The 22,699-nt window shown below is 34.7% G+C and overlaps 3 protein-coding genes across 3 annotated transcripts; 2 read left to right on the plus strand and 1 right to left on the minus strand.

Moving 5' to 3' along the window:
- The first annotated feature begins 3,977 nt into the window (after positions 1 to 3,977).
- On the plus strand, positions 3,978 to 6,959 carry LOC145601485 (glycerophosphodiester phosphodiesterase GDPD1, chloroplastic-like). Its single transcript, XM_081657506.1, has 6 exons — positions 3,978 to 4,376; positions 4,471 to 4,658; positions 5,496 to 5,555; positions 5,662 to 5,943; positions 6,056 to 6,348; positions 6,466 to 6,959. Exons 1-6 carry the CDS (start codon positions 4,151 to 4,153, stop codon positions 6,677 to 6,679), a joined length of 1,263 nt encoding a protein of 420 aa, XP_081513632.1. The 5' UTR covers positions 3,978 to 4,150; the 3' UTR covers positions 6,680 to 6,959.
- A 4,623-nt stretch (positions 6,960 to 11,582) lies between these two features.
- Positions 11,583 to 20,422, plus strand: LOC145601168 (uncharacterized protein At2g33490-like). The gene is made up of 11 exons (XM_081657118.1): positions 11,583 to 11,954; positions 12,299 to 12,371; positions 13,844 to 13,918; positions 14,595 to 14,656; positions 14,740 to 14,808; positions 16,237 to 16,265; positions 16,377 to 16,584; positions 16,684 to 16,917; positions 17,889 to 17,942; positions 18,064 to 19,085; positions 19,918 to 20,422. Exons 1-10 carry the CDS (start codon positions 11,838 to 11,840, stop codon positions 19,081 to 19,083), a joined length of 1,941 nt encoding a protein of 646 aa, XP_081513244.1. The 5' UTR covers positions 11,583 to 11,837; the 3' UTR covers positions 19,084 to 19,085; positions 19,918 to 20,422.
- Positions 20,423 to 20,871: 449 nt separating this feature from the next.
- LOC145600255 (uncharacterized) lies at positions 20,872 to 22,017 on the minus strand. The gene has a single exon (XM_081656181.1). It carries the CDS (start codon positions 22,015 to 22,017, stop codon positions 20,872 to 20,874), a length of 1,146 nt encoding a protein of 381 aa, XP_081512307.1.
- Positions 22,018 to 22,699: the final 682 nt, after the last annotated feature.

A 22,699-nucleotide genomic window follows, 5' to 3' on the forward strand; every position in this document is an offset into this window, starting at 1 on the left:
TAAAAAAATAGATATTATCGTTAAGTAACAATCACTATAGATTATCGTTCACAAGTCTGCAATAATTATACAAGTGAGGGAGTAGCATTTGTTGGCCTATCCACGTCCTAATATTGACCTATTCCTTCCTTTTCCAAAGACTAAATAAATTTGAAAGAGAAACTTGTGTAAAATCATATCTACTGCTTGTAATTGTGTACATAGCCTAATGGTTCAGACTTCAGATGATAATGAGCTACTGGATCAATGAGTATTTGGGGTTGGGACCAATGGACCATATACTCTGAAGTAACAAGATGGGTTATAAAGGGCTAATTGATGATTTCTTTGGCCCAATGGGCTAACGAGCCTTTGTATATACTAATATACATACGTTTGAATTTTGGCCCGGAGACTAACTTATTTGACTAACTTTAGCTGATTGACTAATCAAACAAGTTAATACAAGTGTTTGGTAGTAAGCTTATTCAAAGAGCTTATTCCACTAAATAAGCTCTTTTTTTAAAAGCTTATTTTAGGAGCTTTTTCAATTAGTTTATTCATTAATTATTGTGAAATGACACTTATAACCTCATTTAATTTAAAATCCTATCTAAACTACCTACCCCACAACTGAGTCATTTCACATACTCAATCACCTTTAAGCTATCAGCTATTTACCAAACACTTTTATAAAATCAGTTAATACAATTAGTCAAATCAGTTAATAAAATCAGCTAACTCAACCAGCTTCAGCTTCAGCTTTCATCTTTCAGCTTTCTCCCAAATAGGGCCAATACATTAACGGTCTAGTACTCTTAAATTGGCTATGACTTGAGTAGGCTATGACTTGAGTATGACGTTAAAATGATTTTTTTTTTTTTTTAAAAAAAAGGGTCTATTGTGCTTGTAACCTTTTTATTATTATTATTATTATTATTTTTTATATTATAGAAACGTGTAATTTTATATCTTTATCGAGTATTGTGTCACAAGCCCAAAAATAATTGCTATTGATTACAAAAGTGATACATGTACATGACTTATAACCCATATCATTGACGTGTGTACGTGTCTATTGTGCCATATCATGCCAAAGTTTGTTGACTAGCTCTACCAAGATGGCAAGATCCATGTTTCAATAACAACATCATCATTTTTATTAAACAATGGTAAGTTTATGTTAGCATAAATGGAAAAGTAAATATTACGTACAAGCTAAAATCAAATTATTTAAAAAAAAAAATTAAAATCAAAGAGACAATAGAGAGGGATTAGTGGATGAGGCCAAGCAAAATCGGCGTGGTTACACATCAGAGTCTCATGGTCTCCACGCATCCTGGAACTCTGATTGACCCCTTTTTCCCAAACAAGTAACAACTCATGACTTTCCAACAATTTTGATAATCTTAATTACTCCCTCCGTCCCTAAATGATAGTCCCTTATGGGCAAAAATCACGGGAATTAAGAAACTTAAATAAAAGTAGTAAAATTACATTGAAAAGATAAATTTACATTGGGTATGTAAATTAGTAGAGAGAGAAAGTAATAAAAGTACATTGAAAAACAAAATTTGCGTGGGAAAGTTAAATTTGCACAAATATTGTTGTAATTGGAGGAAATTTTGATAAAAAATTGATATTAATGGTACTTGAAAAAAGCAAATGGGACTATCAATTTGGGACTAAAAATAGGCCATAAGGGACTATCATTTGGGGACGGAGGGAGTAGTTAATTATGCATTGTCTATTTTCAGAATTGACAAAATACGAAGTAGATTATTGAAAAAACAAATTAAAATTAAGCCGGCAGTTTATCCTGTGCTTTGTACCAATTTTTGGCTCGAGGAACACGCGGGTTAAATATAAAAAAATACACATTATGTGGTGAAGGAATAATGAAGGATTAGTCATTAGTGTATTGTTTTGTAAAATGATTTATTTTGTAAAATAACATTGGGAGCGATGTGCATGAATGTTGGTACAAAATTCTTAAGCCTTCAAAATAAGAGACAATCAATATTAATGATGGCAAATAATGAAATAAGTAATTTAACATTTTAAAGGTTATAATTATCCAGCACTATTCATAAGAGTTATATCAAATTTTTTAAAAGGTAGGGAAAAAAAAATATAGATTTACTAAATACTTGGAGAAGGAGATTTTTTTTTTTTTTTTTTTCTTGACAACGGAGAAGGAAATATAAGTTGCCAAAAAAGTGTAGATGAAATGATGTTTAAAGATTGAAAGAAATAAGAATTACTAAAAGTTGCAAAAATATTTGGAAGGTTGATACAATTCAATTATTATATCTGAAGGAAGTTCAATGTTAAAACTAATGGATGATTGTTGGAGACCACCATTAATGAGTTGTAGTTTATTTTCTATCGTGGGAGAAAAATGGCTGATATAAATATAATAAGTTTACGATTTTTGGGTAGCCACCCTTCCAGTTCAAGTAATTAACCTACGAAGTACTTAGCATTTTGTAGGTTATGCTATGGCAATATGGCATTATATGAAAAAAAAAAAAAAAAAAAAAAAAAAAACTCATTTCTCATTATGAATGTGTGTGTTGAAGATTTGTTGAAGTCAACAATAGTTAAAATCATTTATTTGGATATATCAAACCCGTATGAGTCATAAGTCATACTCCCTCCGTCCCCTACTGATGGTCACTTTTGCCATTTTTGGTGATTCAAAATGTTAGTCACATTTGCTTTTTTCAAGTACCATTAATATTATTTTTTTACCAAAATTCTCTAACATTTGCAAAAATGTTTGTGCAAATTTAACTTTCTCATGTAAATTTTACTTTCCCATGTACTTTAATTACTTTCTCTCTCTACTTTTTTGCATACTGTAAATTTACTTTTTCAATGTACTTTCTTTATTTCTCCTTAATTTCCGTGATTTTTTTAGCAAAAGTGACCATCAATAGGGGACGGAGGTAGTAACTCATATCCCAACTAACGACTTAATTCTTCTTTTAAAAAAAAAACAAAAAAAACTAACGACTTAATTCAAAAGTTAAAGGTATAATTGTAGTTTATCTTCATCCTTTTGTAAGATGTTGATTGAAATCGAGTTTTAATGAACTTTAGAATAGGTTTTCCCGCATTTGTCAAAAAAAAAAAAAAAAAAAAGAATAGGTTTTCCCCAAAAGATGACCAAAACATGTACTAATGTCTCAAATACGAGTACAAATTACAAACTACTCCGTAAATTGTTTAAAAAAACTACAGTACATACTATCTCATTTAAATTTTAAAGTGATTTGTATATGCCCTCAAAAAAAAAAAATGTTTTTTATATTATTTATGTCAATTCTATTTTAGTTACCATCCTTAATTATTTGAAAAAGTGGAGTCCAATCCATATAATAATTATATATCCACCCCCATTAAATACCCACACATAATATTATTTGATCTCACCCAAAAAAACCACCCCCAATTACTTCTCTTAAGTGTCAAAAAAATTATTCCATATTCATTTGTGATAGCGAGTTAGAACAAAATAGAGGAAGTACGGCTACGGAGTATTAATTTTAACCAAAAATAAGACGAATATGTCATTATACCTATGTGCAATTTTTGCAAGAGATGAAGGGAGTAGGAAATTTCAACTCTACTCGTAGTTGATTTTTTTGAGAGGGACTTTCATTGATATTAGAAGCAAAAGAATATGAAATTATATGCGAATAAAATAAAGTAAGGAAAGAAAAAAACATAGATTGGACGAAAATTGTACGTCAAAGGTGTATAGGTATAGATAATCTTATTATCTATCCTCGTAGGACATGACAAAATCATGATCCATATTTCCTCAACCACCACTCAATTCAAACTTGGGCAGCACATTTCCACCTGTCATTTTCCAATTTATTCACACACTAATTAAATCCAATTTTAAATAATCATCCAAATCTTACCATATTAATTTTAATTTATGACTAGTAAAATTAATTTCCCCTTTTTTTCAGCCAAATAGAATATCCAAAAGAATATGACAAACGGAACAATGAAGAAATAATACCCTTTTTAAAGAAGATTCGTTAGGAATATTCTTAGGTTCTTCCCGCTTATGCTTAAACATAACCCGAGTTTTTACTTTTTTTTTCATCAAGCTTTTTCTCTCTCCTTTTTCATATAAAACCCCCCAAAAATTATGCATTGTTGCAAATTCAATACAATCTCTTCTTTTTACATAAACCCCCGTTTTCCTGGCATAATCCCATTTTATTTTAATTATTATTCTCTTTCTAAACCCTATTTTTCTTCTCTTAAATTTACAAAAATGGCTGCTTTGAAGGCTGCTCACGTTTCCGACGTGCCTAATCTTGATCATGTCCCGGAATCCGCCTCCCTCCTCTCCTCCCGGTTCTCGCCGAGAGGTATGTAATTTTTTTTTTTTTTTAATATTACATGCAATAACTCGAGACATTGTCCGGACAATAAACTAATAATTGATCGTGAAATGTTGTACAGGGGTGGATGTTGGTAATAAGAGTAACGTGTTGAAAGCGGGAAAATTTATGGTGATTGGACATCGTGGGAGTGGGATGAATAGATTACAGTCTTCCGATCCTAGGATGAAGTTGATCAAAGAAAATTCGATCCTTTCTTTTAATACTGCTGCTTCCTTCAACCTTGATTATGTCGAATTCGACGTTCAGGTATAATTGTTTTTTCTTTATGATCTAATCTTTATTAATTTTTTGATAGAATTTTTTTAACTTTTATATAATTTTTTTTAAATTTAATTTTGTGTCGCCGGGAAAGTGGTATGCGGCGGTGATTTGCCGCATATAGATAATAAAAACGCCGTAAAGGTAGTTGTTAGGAGTTTGGAAATAGGAATATTCCAACGGTATTTTGTTCAGTCTGGAATATTATTGGTCAATCAGAATTGTTAATGTTGTTATACTGAGGGTAGTTTAGGAATTTTATATTTATTTCTTTTTTGAAAAAAAATATATTTTGGGGTCAAACAATTGCAGCTAGTTTCCCGGCAAATTATGGACACCATGAACTTTTAGTTGTAGACCTGTAGTTGATCACGTGGTATTAACTGTCATCACGTGACGTACCCTAATTTTGCGATTCTCAATTTGCTAATTTTTGTAATTTTTTTTTCTAACTCAAAAAATTGTAGCACAAGTGTCTTGATTTCTTAGTCATGTAGATTATGAAACACTTGGGATAGAATCAAGAGAGTTTAGTTTTGATTAAGGTTTTTCTTCTTATCAATCAAAGAATTTTTCTTTTGTTAAAGAAGTATTCCGTACAATTTAGATTTTAAGGAAATCTTTGACCAACTATTGTCACTGTACAAACATTAGAATTTTATCACGGGTTTTAATACACAACGAGGAAGATTCTGATTAGTATATACGTGTTTAAGCGTATTTTAAAATAGTTCAAAATAACTTAATGATAAATTATTACAGTAATATTTAAAAGGTTTAACTCATTAATTTTAATCTAATGACAATATATTGCAATTATTATAGGTGACAAAAGATGGATGCCCAATTATTTTCCACGATGATCACATCTACACAGAGGAAAATGTAAGCTCATCCATTCAATTTAATTCTTGCTTTTAGTCTACAAAGTAGTGCTTACTTTAGGACTAGCTTACTAACCATTACATATTTGTGTTGTGACTTAAAACAGGGCATAGTATATGAAAAGAGAGTGACAGACTTAACTCTAAACGAGTTTCTTGCCTACGGTCCACAAAAGGATGCAGGATTGGTCTCAAAACCACTCTTGAGGAAAAACAAGGATGGCAAAATTACTAAGTGGGATGTCAACTCTGATGACACCCTTTGCACTTTGCAAGAGGCCTTCGACAAGGTCGATCCTAAGTTGGGTTTTAATGTCGAGTTGAAATTCGATGATCACATTGTTTACCAAGAAGATCAACTTGTCAATACTCTTCAATCAGTCTTACAGGTATAAATATAATAATAAATACACGTGACACCATTCAAATGTGGTTTAGTATTTAGAGACGGAAGGAGTATAACTTTATCAAAGTCTTAACGAATATTCTTGCTTGTATTAGGTTGTGTATGAGTCTGCTAAGGACAGGCCTATAATATTTTCGACATTCCAGCCAGACGCGGCCCTTCTAGTGAGGAAACTACAGGGTACATACCCTGTGTTTTTCTTGACTAATGGAGGCACTGAGGCTTATTATGATGTTAGACGAAACTCGTTAGAGGAAGCCATTAAGCTTTGTTTAGAAGGCAGTTTACAAGGCATTGTTTCCGAGGTTAAGGGGGTGTTCCGAAACCCTGGAACTGTGAGCAAGATCAAGGACTCTAAGCTCTCTTTACTGACTTACGGAACTCTAAAGTAAGCACCATCAGTCCATCTTACAGTCTGTTAAAAAATATCTGTTTCAATTTTTGAGCCTGTTGCACTATTAGAAATAACATGACTAATCTTTGTCCTTGTGATTGGTGTTAACAGTAATGTATCGGAATCAGTCTACCTGCAACATTTGATGGGGATCGACGGAGTGATAGTCGATTTCGTTCAAGACATAACAGAAGCAGTAAATACTCTAATTAAGCCAGTAAAGGCAGAGGAAGAAGTTCCTCCTCAGGAAGATACAAAACCACAATTTTCTCAGACAGAGCTTTCGTTTCTGCTTAAGCTTATTCCTGAGTTGATACAGCAGTAAAAAATTGATTAATTGATTGATATTAGGGAAGCTTGTATTGCATCTTATGATGTTGAAGCATCTTTATGTGTTCGCGGAATTCTTCATTTTGAATTAGGATTCGATCACCACTCACTAGATCAGAAAATTGAGTTTGGAGGTTAGCCAAATTATTTGTAATCATTGTTTAACTTTGTACATAGTGTCCTCCGTATAGAACGTTAACCTCCATTGAGATTTATCATTATGTAAGCGTATGTGATTTGTATTATCAACACGTAAGAGAGTTTTATGTTGAATACACCATTCGCAATTACAAGTTTTTGGCATTCATCTACGGTACTCTAAGGTTCTCATTTACTGAGTTGAGCTGAACTGAACTGAACTGAAAATAAGTTGAAGAGAACAGGCCCTAATGACTAGATAGTTTTTAATCTCGCGAGTATACAAAGCAATGCATAAAAATTATGTGATCACATAATTGAAACTTATGATAAATGGAAATAATGGAGTGCTTAAATTAGTTGTAGTGGCAAGCCTGGCAACAATGTCAAGACCGTTGTGTCCTTATTGTTATTGATTTACATTAAATGTTAGTATTACTTGATCGACCGTCCTACTCACTGCCAACAATGTCAATATATAAGTCTACTTTGAATTCAACATAATGCTCCTAAAATTCAGTCAGGTGGACTCGGTAAGTGTTAGCTAACAAGCCTAACATGACAATGGGCTCGAGACACATGATGGCCTGGGTTCGGTTAATGGTTCTAGTCATGATGGAGCGAAATAGACGAGCAAGAAGAATCGAAACAAGCCTATGGCATGTTTGTGCAATAGGCTGAGAAAAAAAATGCATAAGCTAGTTTAATGGACAAGGCTTGCACTTTTGTGCAAGTGTGTAACCGGAACATCCGAACGCGTTTTTCTTGCAGCTTTGTGATTATTGCTTGCTTGCTACATCTTTCTCACGGGGTAGTTATAACTACTTTCGGCTCTATTGGGATAGAAATCTATGTTTTATTCTAGATCTTAGAATATGAAAACAGAATATGCGTATGGCATCTTAATGGAGCAATTGGATTTTTAGCTTAAATGTTGTCCTCCGATATATCGATTTAACATGTTGCAAGTAGTTGTATGTATTGTATTGTACAATGTTAAGCTACAACGCCTACAAGTATAAGTATCACTCATATCAGGGGAATTTAAATCTTTAAATCAACGTTCATACATAATGAATAGTTTTATAGCAAATAAATTTAATTTCATTTCCAAGTGTTGCAGATAAGTAAAGGGTCGATGTGTATATTGCCTAGATAATCCTAGAAAGCCATCGTGTGTCATATGACATGAATTATTGTTTGCAAACTTTGTCTCAACTATCATATTGCTTCACATGGTACTTCAATTTTGCACGAATTTACTTGTGTGTTTATTGAGTGAATTTAATTTTTTACTTCAATCAAAATATTAGAATAGCAAACATTTTTCATCTATTTTTTTTTTTTTTGACAAAAAACCATTTTTCATCTATAAAAGAACATAATATAATTAATCCAGCCAAAACTATATATCATTTCATGATTTCATCTGATCGAACAAGTAGCTAATAAAAATATCCGCAATCATGTAATCTTAATTTCTAATTATATCTCCTCTACACCCAAAATTAGATGGTGTGTAACGAACTCAGAAGTTTCTTAATTAGTTGTATGACATCTTGTGCTAAAAAATAATATTTCTTAATTAGATGAATGACATCTATGTGGCACGTAACTTACATTATTATTCCAGCTGAGGCTAGATATATACACCTAATATTGGCAAAGAAAAGTCAATATATTTAAATAAGATTAACAACCTAGTCATATATAATTTTATCCATTAAGAAATATCATAATTCTTAATCTTAATTAGTGATTTTACCTCTTTAATTTAGTCTTTTAACAATATTTTACCTGTCCCTTTCAATTTGAGTAATCAATCTTTGAACTTTTGAGTTGGTTATATGAATGAGCATGTAACCAACTTAATTAATGGTCACATTATAATTGTTTGGCTTGGGGCTAGCTAGCATGGGGTTTCCAACCTCAAAGATGTCGTTTACAAGAAGTGTAACCAACAACAAGAGGCATTATTGCAAGTTTTGGAATCGTCGAAAGACGGATGGTGGTGGTGGTGATGAGGCCATCAAGATTATGCGTCGTAACACGAGCTTCGACTCGATCCTCTCCCGCCAAAGTTTGCTTAGCCATGGCCCTAATGAACCAACAGTTATTAGTTTGTCGTCTTCATCAATGAGTTCTTTGCCTAACGAGGATCACCTTAAAATCGAGGAGGTGAATAAAGTAGGATTTGAGAAAGAAGAGCAAGATAATCAAATTAGTTATAGTTTTGGTGATGAAGACGAGTCAGAAAGTCATGAGGAGGAGTTTATGAAAATATCTCGTTCACCTAGTTTCAAGGTGTATGTAACCCAATCCGATATAATTGATGGTAATTTTATTTTACATTTCCAAAACTCAATATAACATATACTCCATATGATCGATTGATTATCATACTTAAATTCATTACACGTAGTATTTTCAATACCAAGCATAGCTTGGTCTAGTGGTAAGGTTTGCATTTCACAACCATAAAGTTGTAGGATCAAATCCCACTAGAGCCACTTTGGAATGGGGATTCATTTACTTTTCCTTCTCACTCCAAAGGTGTCTAGCCCGCTAACCCGGACCATGAAAACCTATTCCGGTCCGGTAGGCTCTTCTCCTTACCAATCAAAAAAATTCATTATACTTTCAATGCTTAGTTATAATTTGACAAGAATCTACATACACAAAGATAGCTCGCTTTCACATATAATCTTTTGTATATCATATTCCACGTGTTTTTGTTATGAATTTTCTGATATCATTCAACATTATTAATGATTAGAAAGATGATTTTTTTGCCCTAATTATTATGTGCATGCTTCATTATCATTCAATGACCTTATGAAGCATAAAGTACAATTCTTAGTATAATTATTTATATTATTGAAAGCTTATACTTTTGAACTTTTACAGATAAACAAAGATCAAGATCGAACTCAAAAGAAGATAATTCTGGGATGGGAGAACTTAAAAATGAACAACCAACAACATCCACCGATACAGACCAGGTAAAACATCATAACCAAGGGTCCTACACATTCAAACTTAAAAGTACATAAGTTTACATTTTAAGTGGATTGTATGTGATTTTCATGAAGACTTTACATTTTAATGTAGGGTTTAATTTTCATGAAGACTTTACTTTACATTATGATCTTTAACCTTAAGTTGCATGTTAATTTTCCAGGTAGAATCAACGAATAAATCACCCAACAAACCAAACATATGGTGTAGGCTGCGAGGAATATTACCAAAACATAAAGGTATGAAGACCATGTTCGAAGCAGCGGTTGGCTGTTACAATACTAACAATAGTAACGGCAGTTTCTCCGATTCCGACACCGACGAGAAGAAGCATGCCGATGGAGCAGTTAACAAACGAAAGGATTAGGAGATTACAATTTTTTCTTATCATAGAAAACATAAGATACACAATTTGGATTCATTGGATGTTTATTTTTTTTGCCCCTTCTAGTTCTCTACACATGATTGTGAAGATCCTTCTCAACCCTTCATAAAAAAAGTGGGAGTTGGTTTCTCTACATAATGCAATCCCCAAAACTAGCGTATATTATAGTTTATTATATTATACCCGAGTGCATCATGCACTCGATTTACAAACTCTCATCTTTTTTTTATTTTGTTTTTTAGAAGAATAACCACATGATGATTTATAAGAAAAACTGTCAAATATATTACATCTGATGATATCATGAAAACTATCAAAAATTAAGAATTTTCTAAGTTAACTTAATACTTGTATTATGAACAAAGATCAACCAAATTAGACTATAGCAAAATGAACATCTCCATACTTATAAGAGTTTTATTTATGATACTAGAAATTGGGCCAATATGGGTCATCGATTGTTTGGGTCAAAAATAATTTAAATCTTTTTGGTAGGGAAGAATCTATGAAACGGTGGTGTCAAAAGTTTCAACTCGAGACACCCGAAGGGCGAAGACTGTAAGAGTGTACAGTAGAAAATATTCATGCAATTGTCATATACTCTCATTGTTTCCTTTTGATATTCTTGAGTTTGATTATGTAGGTTTGACTGACACACGTATAATTGTATATTAAAAAAAAAAGTATATTTGTCCATTTTAAATACTTGTGACAATTTGAAAGACGCATGTACTGATGCACAAATCTGACTATATAATTATACAAAGTTAATGTATATGGAGTATTTATTAAGAAGACCAAAAAGCCATATTAGAGGTTTGACCCATTCTAAAAAGCTAATTTGGGTGTTTGTTATATAGCTTATCGAAAGAACTTTTTGGACTCAAAAAGCTCATTATAAAAGCCTTTTGAAATTAGCTTATTGAATAATTAGCTTTTTGGATATTAAATATACTAAACAGCTAACAATTAACAGCTATTTATTAAACACTTTTACACAATTTATTTACAACTAAATAGTCAATCTAATTAGTCAAATCAATTAATACAACCGGCTACGTCAATCAAGTACCAGCTAATTACCAAACAACGCATATAAGTATTTATGTTCGAAGTTGGAACATATCACAAGTTGGGAGAGGATTGCATAACTAGTAAGGTGAATAGGTGACGCATACTACCTCCGTTAACTTTTAGTGCAACTTTGGAATATTTCATACCGTATTTCACAAATAATACCCAAAACTAGAAAAAAGAGTGAAGTGGGTCGGTGTATACACACTTAGTATTAGGAATTGGACGTATAAGCCCAAAATAATGACCCAAAAAAAAGAGTATGATCATCTCCTTCCTTTTCCTTTTCCTCCGGCTTGCTGAATGCTGATCTGCTCTACTAGTATTACTTACTGCGTACCCCTTTTTTGACTCTCTTTTCTCTCTCCTCTCTTCTCTTTCTTTTCTACTGCTAATACCTTCAATAGATCATGTGATTCCACCCTCACTTTCTCTCTCCTCCTTCTTCTTCTTCCTCTGTAATTAATTAAATAAGCAATTAATTTCTGCACTTTGCTCTACTCAACAATTTCACTAGGTTTTTTTTGAATTAATAAAAATGAAGTCGTCGTTAGGAAAGCTGAAGAGATTTGCATTCCAGAGAAACGATGGAAAAGATAGGAAAGACTTTCATCCTCCTCCTCCTAAACTCGATCATCTTGCTCTTGCTTCTGAGGTCATTTTTTTTTATTAATTTAATTTTATGATTTCTTGATTTTTTTTTTTTGAATTAATTTGGAAAAATGCTTTGCAATGTTGTTAATTGAATTTGTTGATGATTTAATTTGATTTTGGATTGAATTTTTATGAGCTGCATTTTCTCTAATTTCTGCAATTTGTCAACTCGATTGTTGATTTAACCTTTTGAATTGTTTGAGTAGGGTGAATTTTGACTGTGAGTGATTGTAATGAGTGGAGTTAGGGTTTGGTGAACTTAATTACTGTAATTTTTACTAGAGTTTGTGAGGATGCATGAGTGAATTGATTGATTTATATTCGTTTTGTGGTTTCTGATTGCAGGAGATGCAGGATATGAGGAATTGTTATGATAGTTTGCTTTCAGCTGCTGCTGCTACTGCAAATTCGGCATACGGTATGATTATAGCTCTATGTTTCGATAATCGAAATGCATGTCCATATAGGTTTTTATCGATGTTAGTACCTAGTTCGCTAGTATGAGATTGTAATTGCGCTTGTAGTTCGCTACCTATTTTGTTCAATTGGGCCATTATCTACCAGTTCACTAGTGTAGTTCTTCCTTTTCGATTGAAATTGAGAATTAGAAGGTTTTGTCATTTGTTGCTACTATGTGAATACTCAAAGAGTGTATGGACATGTGTGTGAACTAAAGTTGATGATCAACTACTTGCCTAATGAGACCCACTCATGTTAAAGAGAGTAGCGAGATATAGGCATTTCAATTAGTTCAAATTTTGGAGACCAATATTCATCAACAGTTGGCTTCTATAATAGAGATTGGGATACAACCTTTTTTTTTTTCTATGTCAACTTAGCTAGTATTGGTGGCTACTCTTTTGAGTGTTAGATATATTAATTTGCAGTGTAAATTCTACTTTTGTTAGAGTCTTCGGCTCTAGGGAAGTTGATATTTTGATGTCCTTAAAAAACTAGTTAATGTTAACCTTAGGATGCTTTTCTACTCGGCTTATAAGAACATCCAATTAAGGGAGTCTGTAAAGGTAAGGACACACATTATGCTAAAGTACCTGCGTATGTGGGAAATAGGTACCTTGTTGCCTCTAGGCACTTCTCAATAACTTCTCTTGGCAATTTGGCTTTTTTTCCCCCTTATCTAAGTACAAATCACATGTAATTGTTCAAGTTCTTTGCCTCTAACTATAATGTCCACTTAGACGTTACTGATGTTGATTGATGAATTACTTAAATAAAGATCACCCTAGCATAAAAGAAATATGGTTTTTTGCATGGAAATCATCCTTTTTTTTCTTGCCTCCATTGTGCACTCCCAAAATATTATGATGTTAATGAGTTACGTTAATACTTTGTATGTCTTATTTATTGGAATATTGGACATCCCCTTTGATCTTTATAATATGTGGAGCTTCTAATTTATGATAATTTGGTAGAGCTAATAATGATGCGTAGCTTGTTGGCTGTTTAATGCCCCTCTTCCCTTGGCATTTTTCCACTTTTAGGGAGAGCTACTGTATTTTCTAAGAAGTTGTTGCAGGGATATTGTGTGAGAAATTACTTGAACACTCCATTTTTTTTGCTTGACTAGCTTATCTTGAGTACTTATTTTAATGGGAGATTCTATATAAGTACTTGCGATAGTTGATGTTTGAGAATTTTTCTAGGCTGAAACAGGTTTAGGACGTTAGGTCCTACGATAACAGAGGAGCCATTATAGAAGCATTGGGGTAATTATTAATGGTTTTGGGTGGTGTTTGTTGTTAAAAGGAGATATTAACGTTGCTTCTTTTTTATTGCAAACAGGCAGTCTGTTTATTGGCTAATTTAAATTCTTTGCATCTTGAAAAGTACTTCCAATCTCAAAATTGCTAATTTCTACTGTCCCTGCAGAGTTCTCTGAGTCCCTACGCGAAATGGGTGGCTGTCTACAGGAGAAAGCAGATTTGTACAAGGATGATGAGAGCAGTATGTGACACATCCTATATTACGATTGCAAATTGTAGCTTGTATTATGTGTATACTTGCCGCTTTGTGTTTTCTTATTACTATCAACGACAGTCTAAATTTTTTGTCTGTATGGGAAATGCTTTTGCCAGTTGGTGATTTGTGTACTTTTCGACTGTTGAGAGTTTGAGACTTGAGACTTTATCTTTGATTTGTTGATAAATTATAATTAAGGAATAGGCCGATCTAGGAATAAGGACACTACAGAAAATGGCAGTAAATATATATGCCAGTGAGAGGAATAAAATTTGATTTAAAGATACTTTTTCTCTAGCTAATTAATGAGATTTTTTAGTTACTCAAAGGCCTGGGATTCTACTTTTCCTTGTTGATGACTTAATTGTATTGTTATTACAGCCATTTATCAAACTTCCTCTCATTTTCATATTCTTACTCATTTAAATATATAACAGCTGTATGTAGTAGTGTGTACTCTTCTGAGCGTTTCAAAGGAGATATGGACAAAACTTTGTCTGTGACATAATCATGAGAATCTTTAGAGTTACTTCTGCGATATTTTTGTTGGAGTTATTCCACCTCATTTTAGAACAAGAATCATATCGACAATTATACTGTGGTGATCTGTATTGTAAATTTCGTGAGTAATGCTCTTTTGTTATATTTTTGCTTCTTGCAGAAAGGGTTTTCATGATGCTGGGAAAGGTTCAATTCGAACTTCAGAAACTTGTTGACCATTATGTGAGTAGTAGTTGCCACTACTTGATTATGTATAGTATTTTGTTTGAAACAAGTTTTTCATGCTTCTGCTTATATATTTGCAGCGTGCCCATATTTTCTTAACAATTACAAAGCCATCAGACTCTCTTCTTGATGAACTTCAGACCGTGCAGGTTTGCCATCATGACCTTCACATAAGCTATCTATTGTTGCTGTTACCTGATTTGCATGTTGTTTGTGTGAAATGATTTGTATTTCCTCCAAAGTGCACTGTTGCATGGACTTTTCTTATTTTATATTTTTTAAATTTCTGGTTATGTATTCTTAAATTTGTAAATAATTGTCGAATAAGCAACAGCGCTGACATACTGTGCTACTTACTACTTAGGTTCTGCTTCTTACCACGGTCATGCTAGTCTTGTGTTAATATATCAGATATTACAACAATATGAATAATCTAGTCCTAACTTCTATAGACCATATTGTTTAAGGAAGTTTGTGACCTCTTCTAAGCTTCCTTGGGGCTGTGAAATGCTTTTGTGGGCTTGCACATCTGGTTCTTTTTTTGTGCCTGGTGCATAATCTAAGATCGGATCTGTTTTATATTCAAGCATATGCAGATAATTCAATTTGTTGATGTAAGCTAATGATTACTACATAGTTTCATTGTTAGGCTGATGACAAAAGATTCAATTGGACTGACGTTTTCCTATTCCCAACTGAGGTTGCATGTTGACTGAAAATAGTTAAGGCAGTACTTGATTTATATTCATGAATTAGAAGACATATCAACCATATTTTTATAGCATTCTGAGCTGCACATGTGTGTAGGAAAACAAAGAAATATATTAGTTTAAAATTTAATGTACCAAGCTTCACAAGTGCTTAACCTGCAAAAAAAAGGTATTATAACTTTATAAGAATTATTAGAATCCGATCCTCAACAAAGTGCTTGGTTGTACATGTGTTCACAAGAAACTATAAGAATCATAGCAGATCCTCAATGAAGCTGTTTTCTAGTGATTTAGACAAGTGTTCTGGGAGCTCCATTAGGCTGCAAGTCTTATGTCACCATATCCTCTACTTGGCTATTTTATAATCAATACCTCTTATGCAGCACATCATCGGATCTTTGTTTTCGCTTGATTGTTCCTTACACTGCAAACCACTTCCTGTTGCAACACTCGAAAATCCAAAGAGGTTTGTGATAGCATGGACAGTTAGGGCATTGGTGACAGGAACAAAACATTTGTGTCCTAGGACAAGGGTCATTGATTTAATAGGGATTAGTGAATGCAGTAAGTGTCAAGTGATGATGCTTATCTAGCAATCAACACAGTCAATCTTGTTCTTTCTAACTGTTGATGAAATGTGCTTTATCAGAAAATTTTGAACTTTGGCAGGCTTCCTTTTAGAATATTGACTTGTGATGTTTGATTAGCTTGTTTTTCTCAAAAAATATCATGTTAATTTTATTGTTTTGGTTTACTAATTAGCCAAGATTGGTAAAGATTACTGATTACTCTTCTGTATCTGAAGTTTGAACGTTATTGTATCAAAAGTAATTAACTAGATATTTTTTTTTTCCTCTGTTCACATAGGAAATGAAACAGCAGTGTGATGAGAAAAGGTACGGTCCTTGGTTCTGTAGCACTTGTCTTGCTCTTCTTTTTCTTTTTTTTTTTATTATTATTATTATTATTATTATTATAATTATTTTAATATTGCACACTATCTACAGGAGCGTATACGAATACATGATAGCCCAACATAAGGAAAAGGGACGGTCAAAAAGTGGAAAAGGAGAAGGTTTTACTGTAGAGCAATTGCAACAAGCTCACACTGAATATGAAGATGAGGCAACACTGTGCGTTTTCCGGTTAAAGTCCCTAAAGCAAGGACAATCTCGGAGTCTCTTAACACAGGCAGCTCGTCATCATACATCTCAGGTTTTTCCATATGAATTGGATAATCATACTTTATGAAACTGGTACTGCATCCATGGCTGAATTCATTCTCGCTAAACATTTACTTTGTTTGATTTGCAGTTGAATTTCTTCAGAAAGGGACTCAAGTCACTTGAGGCAGCTGACCCACTTGTAAAGTTAATTACGGAGAAGCAACATATAGATTACCAGCTTAGTGGGCTGGATGAGGGTTTAGATGGGGAGGATGAGGGAGAAAATAGTTATGATTCGAATGATAATGGGGAATTAAGTTTTGACTATCGGCCACATAAGATGGGAACTGAAGCTGCTGCAACATCTAGAAACTCAATGGAGGTGAGCATTCGAGGAAATGATATAATTGTATCTTACAGCAGGGAACTTAATTTTTCAGCTGTTAGTTCATGCCAAGGTTTATTGCCTATTATTGAATTGTGTCTGTGCTACTGTGTGTAATTGCGTACTTCTAGTTCCTAATTAACCCTTGTATACTCAGTAGTCAGTAAATTGGCTTTTCCTTGAGTAATATCTCCTTGTCTTAATGCCTGTCTTGATAAATTTACATGTTACATGATTATGTGCACTAGTTCTTTTGCTATTGAAGTCGCTGCTAGATTTCTCACATGTAGTAGTGTTTGTAAAGATGGAAGTCATTCTACTTTTTAACTTGCTGCGGACCTTGTTGTGCTTCTGTGCTGGATGGCAACTCTATGTTATGGTTGGTAGCTGTCATTCTGGTCCAACGAATGGGCGTTCTGTGTTTTCACAACTTTGATTAAAATGTTTCTGGGGTGGTTCATGCTGTGTTGAAGACGTAGTGTCATGAGTCTTGTATACTTCCTCCGTTACACATATATTGCATCATTTACCTTTTTTAGGAAGTTAATACTCTGAATTCATTGTACCATTTTCTTTTTAGGAGACTTTGGCCTTGTACATTTACCAATACCCTTAATAAAACTCATGTGAAGTGTCCCCACTCCAATTGCATATAATTAATTATTAATTAAAGTCATTCCTTAGGAGTTAGGACAAGGACACTTTTGTCTTTTGCCTTTTTCTCTCCTATCAAATTTCTTGTGCAACACACCCCCCCCCCCCCCCCCCCCGCGGCCCAAAAAAAGCGATACCTGTTACGTTCTGGTGGCTGTTATAGACTTATAGTTTAAATCCTGATTTTCATTTATGTGAGCAGTATGATTTTACTCACAAAGAAGGGTTTATAAAGTAGTAACTTTGTGTCACTGCACTTTGAAGAAGGTATGTATCTTGTTAATTTTTTTTATGTTTAATGGCTCTCATTTCAGCTGGATCAAGAAGACCAATTATTTCCTAAAGCCTCAACCGTGGACAGTATAGAGGTATCTCCAGATTTAGATTTTTATCTTCTGTATTTACAAACTTCTGAATTCTGATGCATGATTGATGAAAGTATGGCTTTTATTTTATTCTGAAGTTTGAGGCCATTCTCTCTGGCTGCAGTTCAGTTTAGAGAAAGTCCATGGAGACTCTCAAATGCTAGAAAGTGAACCTAGGGCAAGCAGCTACAGCCACTCTGCACCTATTATTCCAGAGAAAAAGTTTGATCCAGCTGAGAGAGCAAGGCAAATGCGTCCATCCCGCACACAAAAGTTTCATGCTTATGTATTGCCTACCCCTTCTGATGCAAAGAGTTCCAATTCTTCAAGAACAAGTTCAGCTCCTCGTACAAGGCCAACAACCACGACTCCCAATTATTGGCATTCATCTCCATTGGAGACCAAAATGAATAAGAGAGATTCAAAAGAGGATAACCAGACATTATCTTTCTTTAAAGCACACACATTAAATGATGAGAGAGATACCAGCCATGAAAACCAAGCCTCTACACTTCTGCCCCCCTCTGTGGCTGATGGACTTTCATTTCAACAGAGGGACTCAGTTGATACATCTGATCATAAAAAACTAAAAAGACAAGCTTTCTCTGGTCCTTTAAGCAGTAATTCCCGGTCAGGGAAACCTGGTTTTTCTGCTAGTGGCCCCATTCCTGCTTCAAAGCTTCCCCCCTTGCGAGCCTCTGGACCCATGCTGCCGCAGCCTTCATCTCCAAAAACATCCTCGCGTCATTCTCCTCCATCTGTATCACCACCCAAGATAAGTGAGCTACATGAACTTCCTAGGCCTCCAGGTATTGTATCTAACAAACCTACAACATCCTCTGCTTCAAGTGGTCTTTCAGGTCCTTTAGGGTCAAAGAACTCGGAGTTTTCAGTAGAAAATAAAAGCATCTTCGCTGCCTCCAATACAGCATCCCCCTTGCCAACTCCCCCATTGACTGTTCCACGAAGTTTCTCCATACCTTCTAGCCACTACAGAACGAAGGCAAATGTCACAAAGCTTCTGGAGTCTCCTCAACTTCATGAAAAAGATATTGCTTCTCCTCCACTGACGCCTATGTCGTTAGCTAATGCTAATGCAGTTTTAACATCTCCTAGAGCTGGGACTCAGTCTAGTGGAACATAAAGGTAATTGTATAGCTTGCACCGTCTACTTTTCCTCTGGCAGATTCCTGATTTAACATGCCCACTAGATCTGTGAGAATATATAGTGCCTGTGGTGTTTAAATTTTTGCTTGTTTGGACTGTGAACACTCTGAAGTTTGGCTTTTAATTGATGATGAGTAAAACTTTGCTGAGAATAGCTAAGAACTCAAATCACATTGTCTTGCCTTATGAAACTTGTGCAGGATTAAAGAAAACTACATTGTTACTCTAATTTCTTATTTCACTTTCCTCCACCAGAACTCTGTTTTCAATTGTTACTGACTTGCTGCATGATTAGCTGTATTTCAACTGCCTCCATATATATATATTGGAAGAACAAGAAAGAAATTTCATATCTAAATCTTCTGCAATTGTTGGCCCATAGAGTTAAGATTCTGGAGAAGTAGCAGGATATTCTCTGCAATAGATGTGGATCCCTTCACACTTCATTTAACCTATTTAGCTTTAGGCAGCTACTTACTCTGCATTTTTCGACTCTTCAGCCTTTCATCTTTACATAAACATACGATTTATGAATACCCTTTGGCACCTCTGAATTCTGTTATACTCAAACTGATTTGTCATTATAGACTTTCTTTTAGCAGAGTAGGACTTTTTCTTTGTAGATAATCTTTTGTGCTCTTGTGTATGATGTGATGATGTATCCATCCACAAGGTTGAACAATTAAGTACTTGCCTAGTTGACTGCATACATCAATCTCATAGTAAAATGTTCTGTTAATGGCAATTACATAATCTTTTTTTTTTTTCCATGTTTCAACTGGTTAAAAGTGTGTTTTTTAACCTGTTTCAGGTGTAAGAAGTTTACGCAGTTTTGTTCCCAAGACAAAAGGTACTAATTTATCTGCCTCTTGTGATGGGCGCAGCTATGTATATATTAGGATCCCTGTCTTGTGTAGGCATATAAATTGCAATTTTGTTTCATCAGCTGTAGCCTTTGCAAATTCACATTTGGGGCAATTGTATGTAACAGTCCTTGTAAGTTGTAACATTTAGCCTTTTGTATTTTAAGTGAATAATTTTTCTTTTCCCCAACAGGGGAAAACGTTTAGGTTTGAAAAAAAAAATGCTGTTTAGTTTTAATCATAGCAAGAAAGATTGCTATAATTTGGCGGCTAACTGCTGAGCTCTAGCGCTAAAAGGTTTAAGACCTCTGTGTATGACCTTTCTCAAGGACTATATATGTTCGAGAAAGAAGAGGGAATAATTCTTAGGTTGCATTTTGGTTGGATGCTTGTAAATGAAATGTTGAATATGAAGGTTGGATGCTCTGTGACAAGGATTACTGTCATATATTCCCGAAATGAAATGCATTAAGATAAATTGAAAGTGTAATTTGTTAATATTTGAAATATCAATAGTAATTTTTACCAATTACAGTAGTATTATCAATAGTAATTACAGTAGTAAGCTTGATAAGTTTTATGTATCAATTTACCAATCAGCTCATTTATTTCATATGAATCAATTAAGTGTAAATTACTACGTACTCCGTAATTTCACATGGTAAGAAGGACCCTCCTTACTCCCAAATAAATGGAGCTCAGTCTTATAACCTCAAAGTTCCGTACTACATCTGAATTTATGTACTCACAATATTTTTTACTTCATAGGTTGTAATTGCAAAAAAATATGTCTAATATAATACTCCGTATGATTTATATCTATCGAACACTCAGACGTACTCCATAGATATACTCTTTATTTATTTATTTTTTTGGCAGCTGGGAAACAAAGAAAAAACGGATTACCCCCATCTCCTGATCCTAGCTTGGGTAGCTAGGTCATGAGCTCTAGAGGTCACATTCCTAGGAACATGGCAAATACAAAAAAAATCTAAACTAGAGCACTCCACAAGGATATCAGAGATCAAATTATGCAACTCCTTTGGTGCCAGCTTAGGATTTCTTAAGAGCTGTACACAGAGCTTGCTGTTCGTTCTAACTTCCATCTGTCTGAACTGTTGTCGTGCGCTCAGGATATCTGATTTGACTGCTAGTAACTCACATTGCAACGCTGAGATACCCACGACCTTCTCGTTTCCCTCTTGTAATACACTTTCTCCTTTTTTAAGCACCCATCCAACTGCCGCTGAGTCTAGCTTTCCATTCTCCTTCTTCCAAGCTCCATCTACTGTCACAACCACTACCTCTTCCAATATACACGTTCCTCGTTGCCAGTAGTTTATCTCCCTTGACTCATAACAACGTGAAGCTTGGTTCCCATCCCCTTCTCTTGCTCCCCCTGCCTCCCTTGAAGTTGTCTTGATTGCCTCCTGATTCATTTGCAAAATTCTAAGAGGCGAGGTAGGGCCTTTCCTGAAGATAATATCATTTCTGTGTTTCCACACACACCATATCGTAGCTAAAATGCTCCTTGCTAGCAGTGGATTCTCTCCCTTCAGCTTTATTGCATAAGACAACAGGTTTTTGAACCAGATACCCACCGGTGGAAGATTTTCCCCTATCCTGAACCCTAGTGGACCACAACTCCACACTCTCTTTGTAATTTCACAGTCTCTGAATAGGTGAGAAGTAGATTCTGCCGCCTTGTTGCAAAGAACACACTCAACACTTATATTTATTCCCCGTCTTGCCAGACCTGTTTTGCAACTACAACCATCCTGCACAATTTTCCAGCCAAGTAAAAGCCAGGAGGGGGGGACTTTCAGCTTCCAGTACTCTTTCCAGAACCTCTCCACCCCTCCCTCATGATTGTGTTTGTTCAACCATCTGTAACCTGATTTCACCGTGTATTCCCCATTATCTGTTCCTCCCCACACAATCTCATCCTCCACTCCAGACCTAGGCTGCAAGGAAAGGATAAGCTTCACATCTTCTGTATCAAAGAGCCTCCAGATTATCCCTGCTTTCCACCAACCATTATCATTCATCAGATCTGACACTCTCCCATATCTCTTTCTCTCCCCTTCACTGGCTTCATCCTTAAATTTCACCTTCCTTACTGCAGTTCATCTATCCAAATCTGTCCTCACCTTTTGGCCCGTTCCAATCCTGTACCAGAAGCCTTTTTTCATACTTCTTGCTGATGCCAGCATTCCTCTGAACGCCCACGAGGCCCTGCTGGGTTTTTTCTCCATGTTCACCCACTCAACTGGCGATCTCCCATATTTACCAATCATGAATCTACTCATCAGCGAGGTCTTGGAGTTGTGAATCCTCCATGCTTGCTTGAACATCAACGCCTGATTAAGAACAAACACATTCCTCAGTCCTAAGCCTCCCTCTGCCTTATGCCTCTCTAGAACCTCCCTTTTCTTCCAGTAGATTGGCTTTCTATCTTTGGCACCTCCCTTTTGAGGCATAATGAACTTATTTTCCCCAGAATTTTCTTCGGTAACAGGTACAGGGATAAAATATGTGCTGTCAATGAAATCAGGATTGTGTTTATCAAAAGGAGCCTCCCAGCCTGGGATAGTGCTGTAAATTTCTACGATTGAATCTTGTTCGAGATTTTATCAACCAAGTACCCGAACTGAGAAAGACTCCTACCATCCACATCCATAGGACATCCCAGGTACGACCCGAACGTTGTTTTACTTGTCGTTCCTAAAG

Source organism: Chenopodium album, chromosome 21, assembly GCF_948465745.1.
Source record: "Chenopodium album chromosome 21, dcCheAlbu1.1, whole genome shotgun sequence".
Classification (NCBI taxonomy): Eukaryota; Viridiplantae; Streptophyta; class Magnoliopsida; order Caryophyllales; family Amaranthaceae; genus Chenopodium; species Chenopodium album.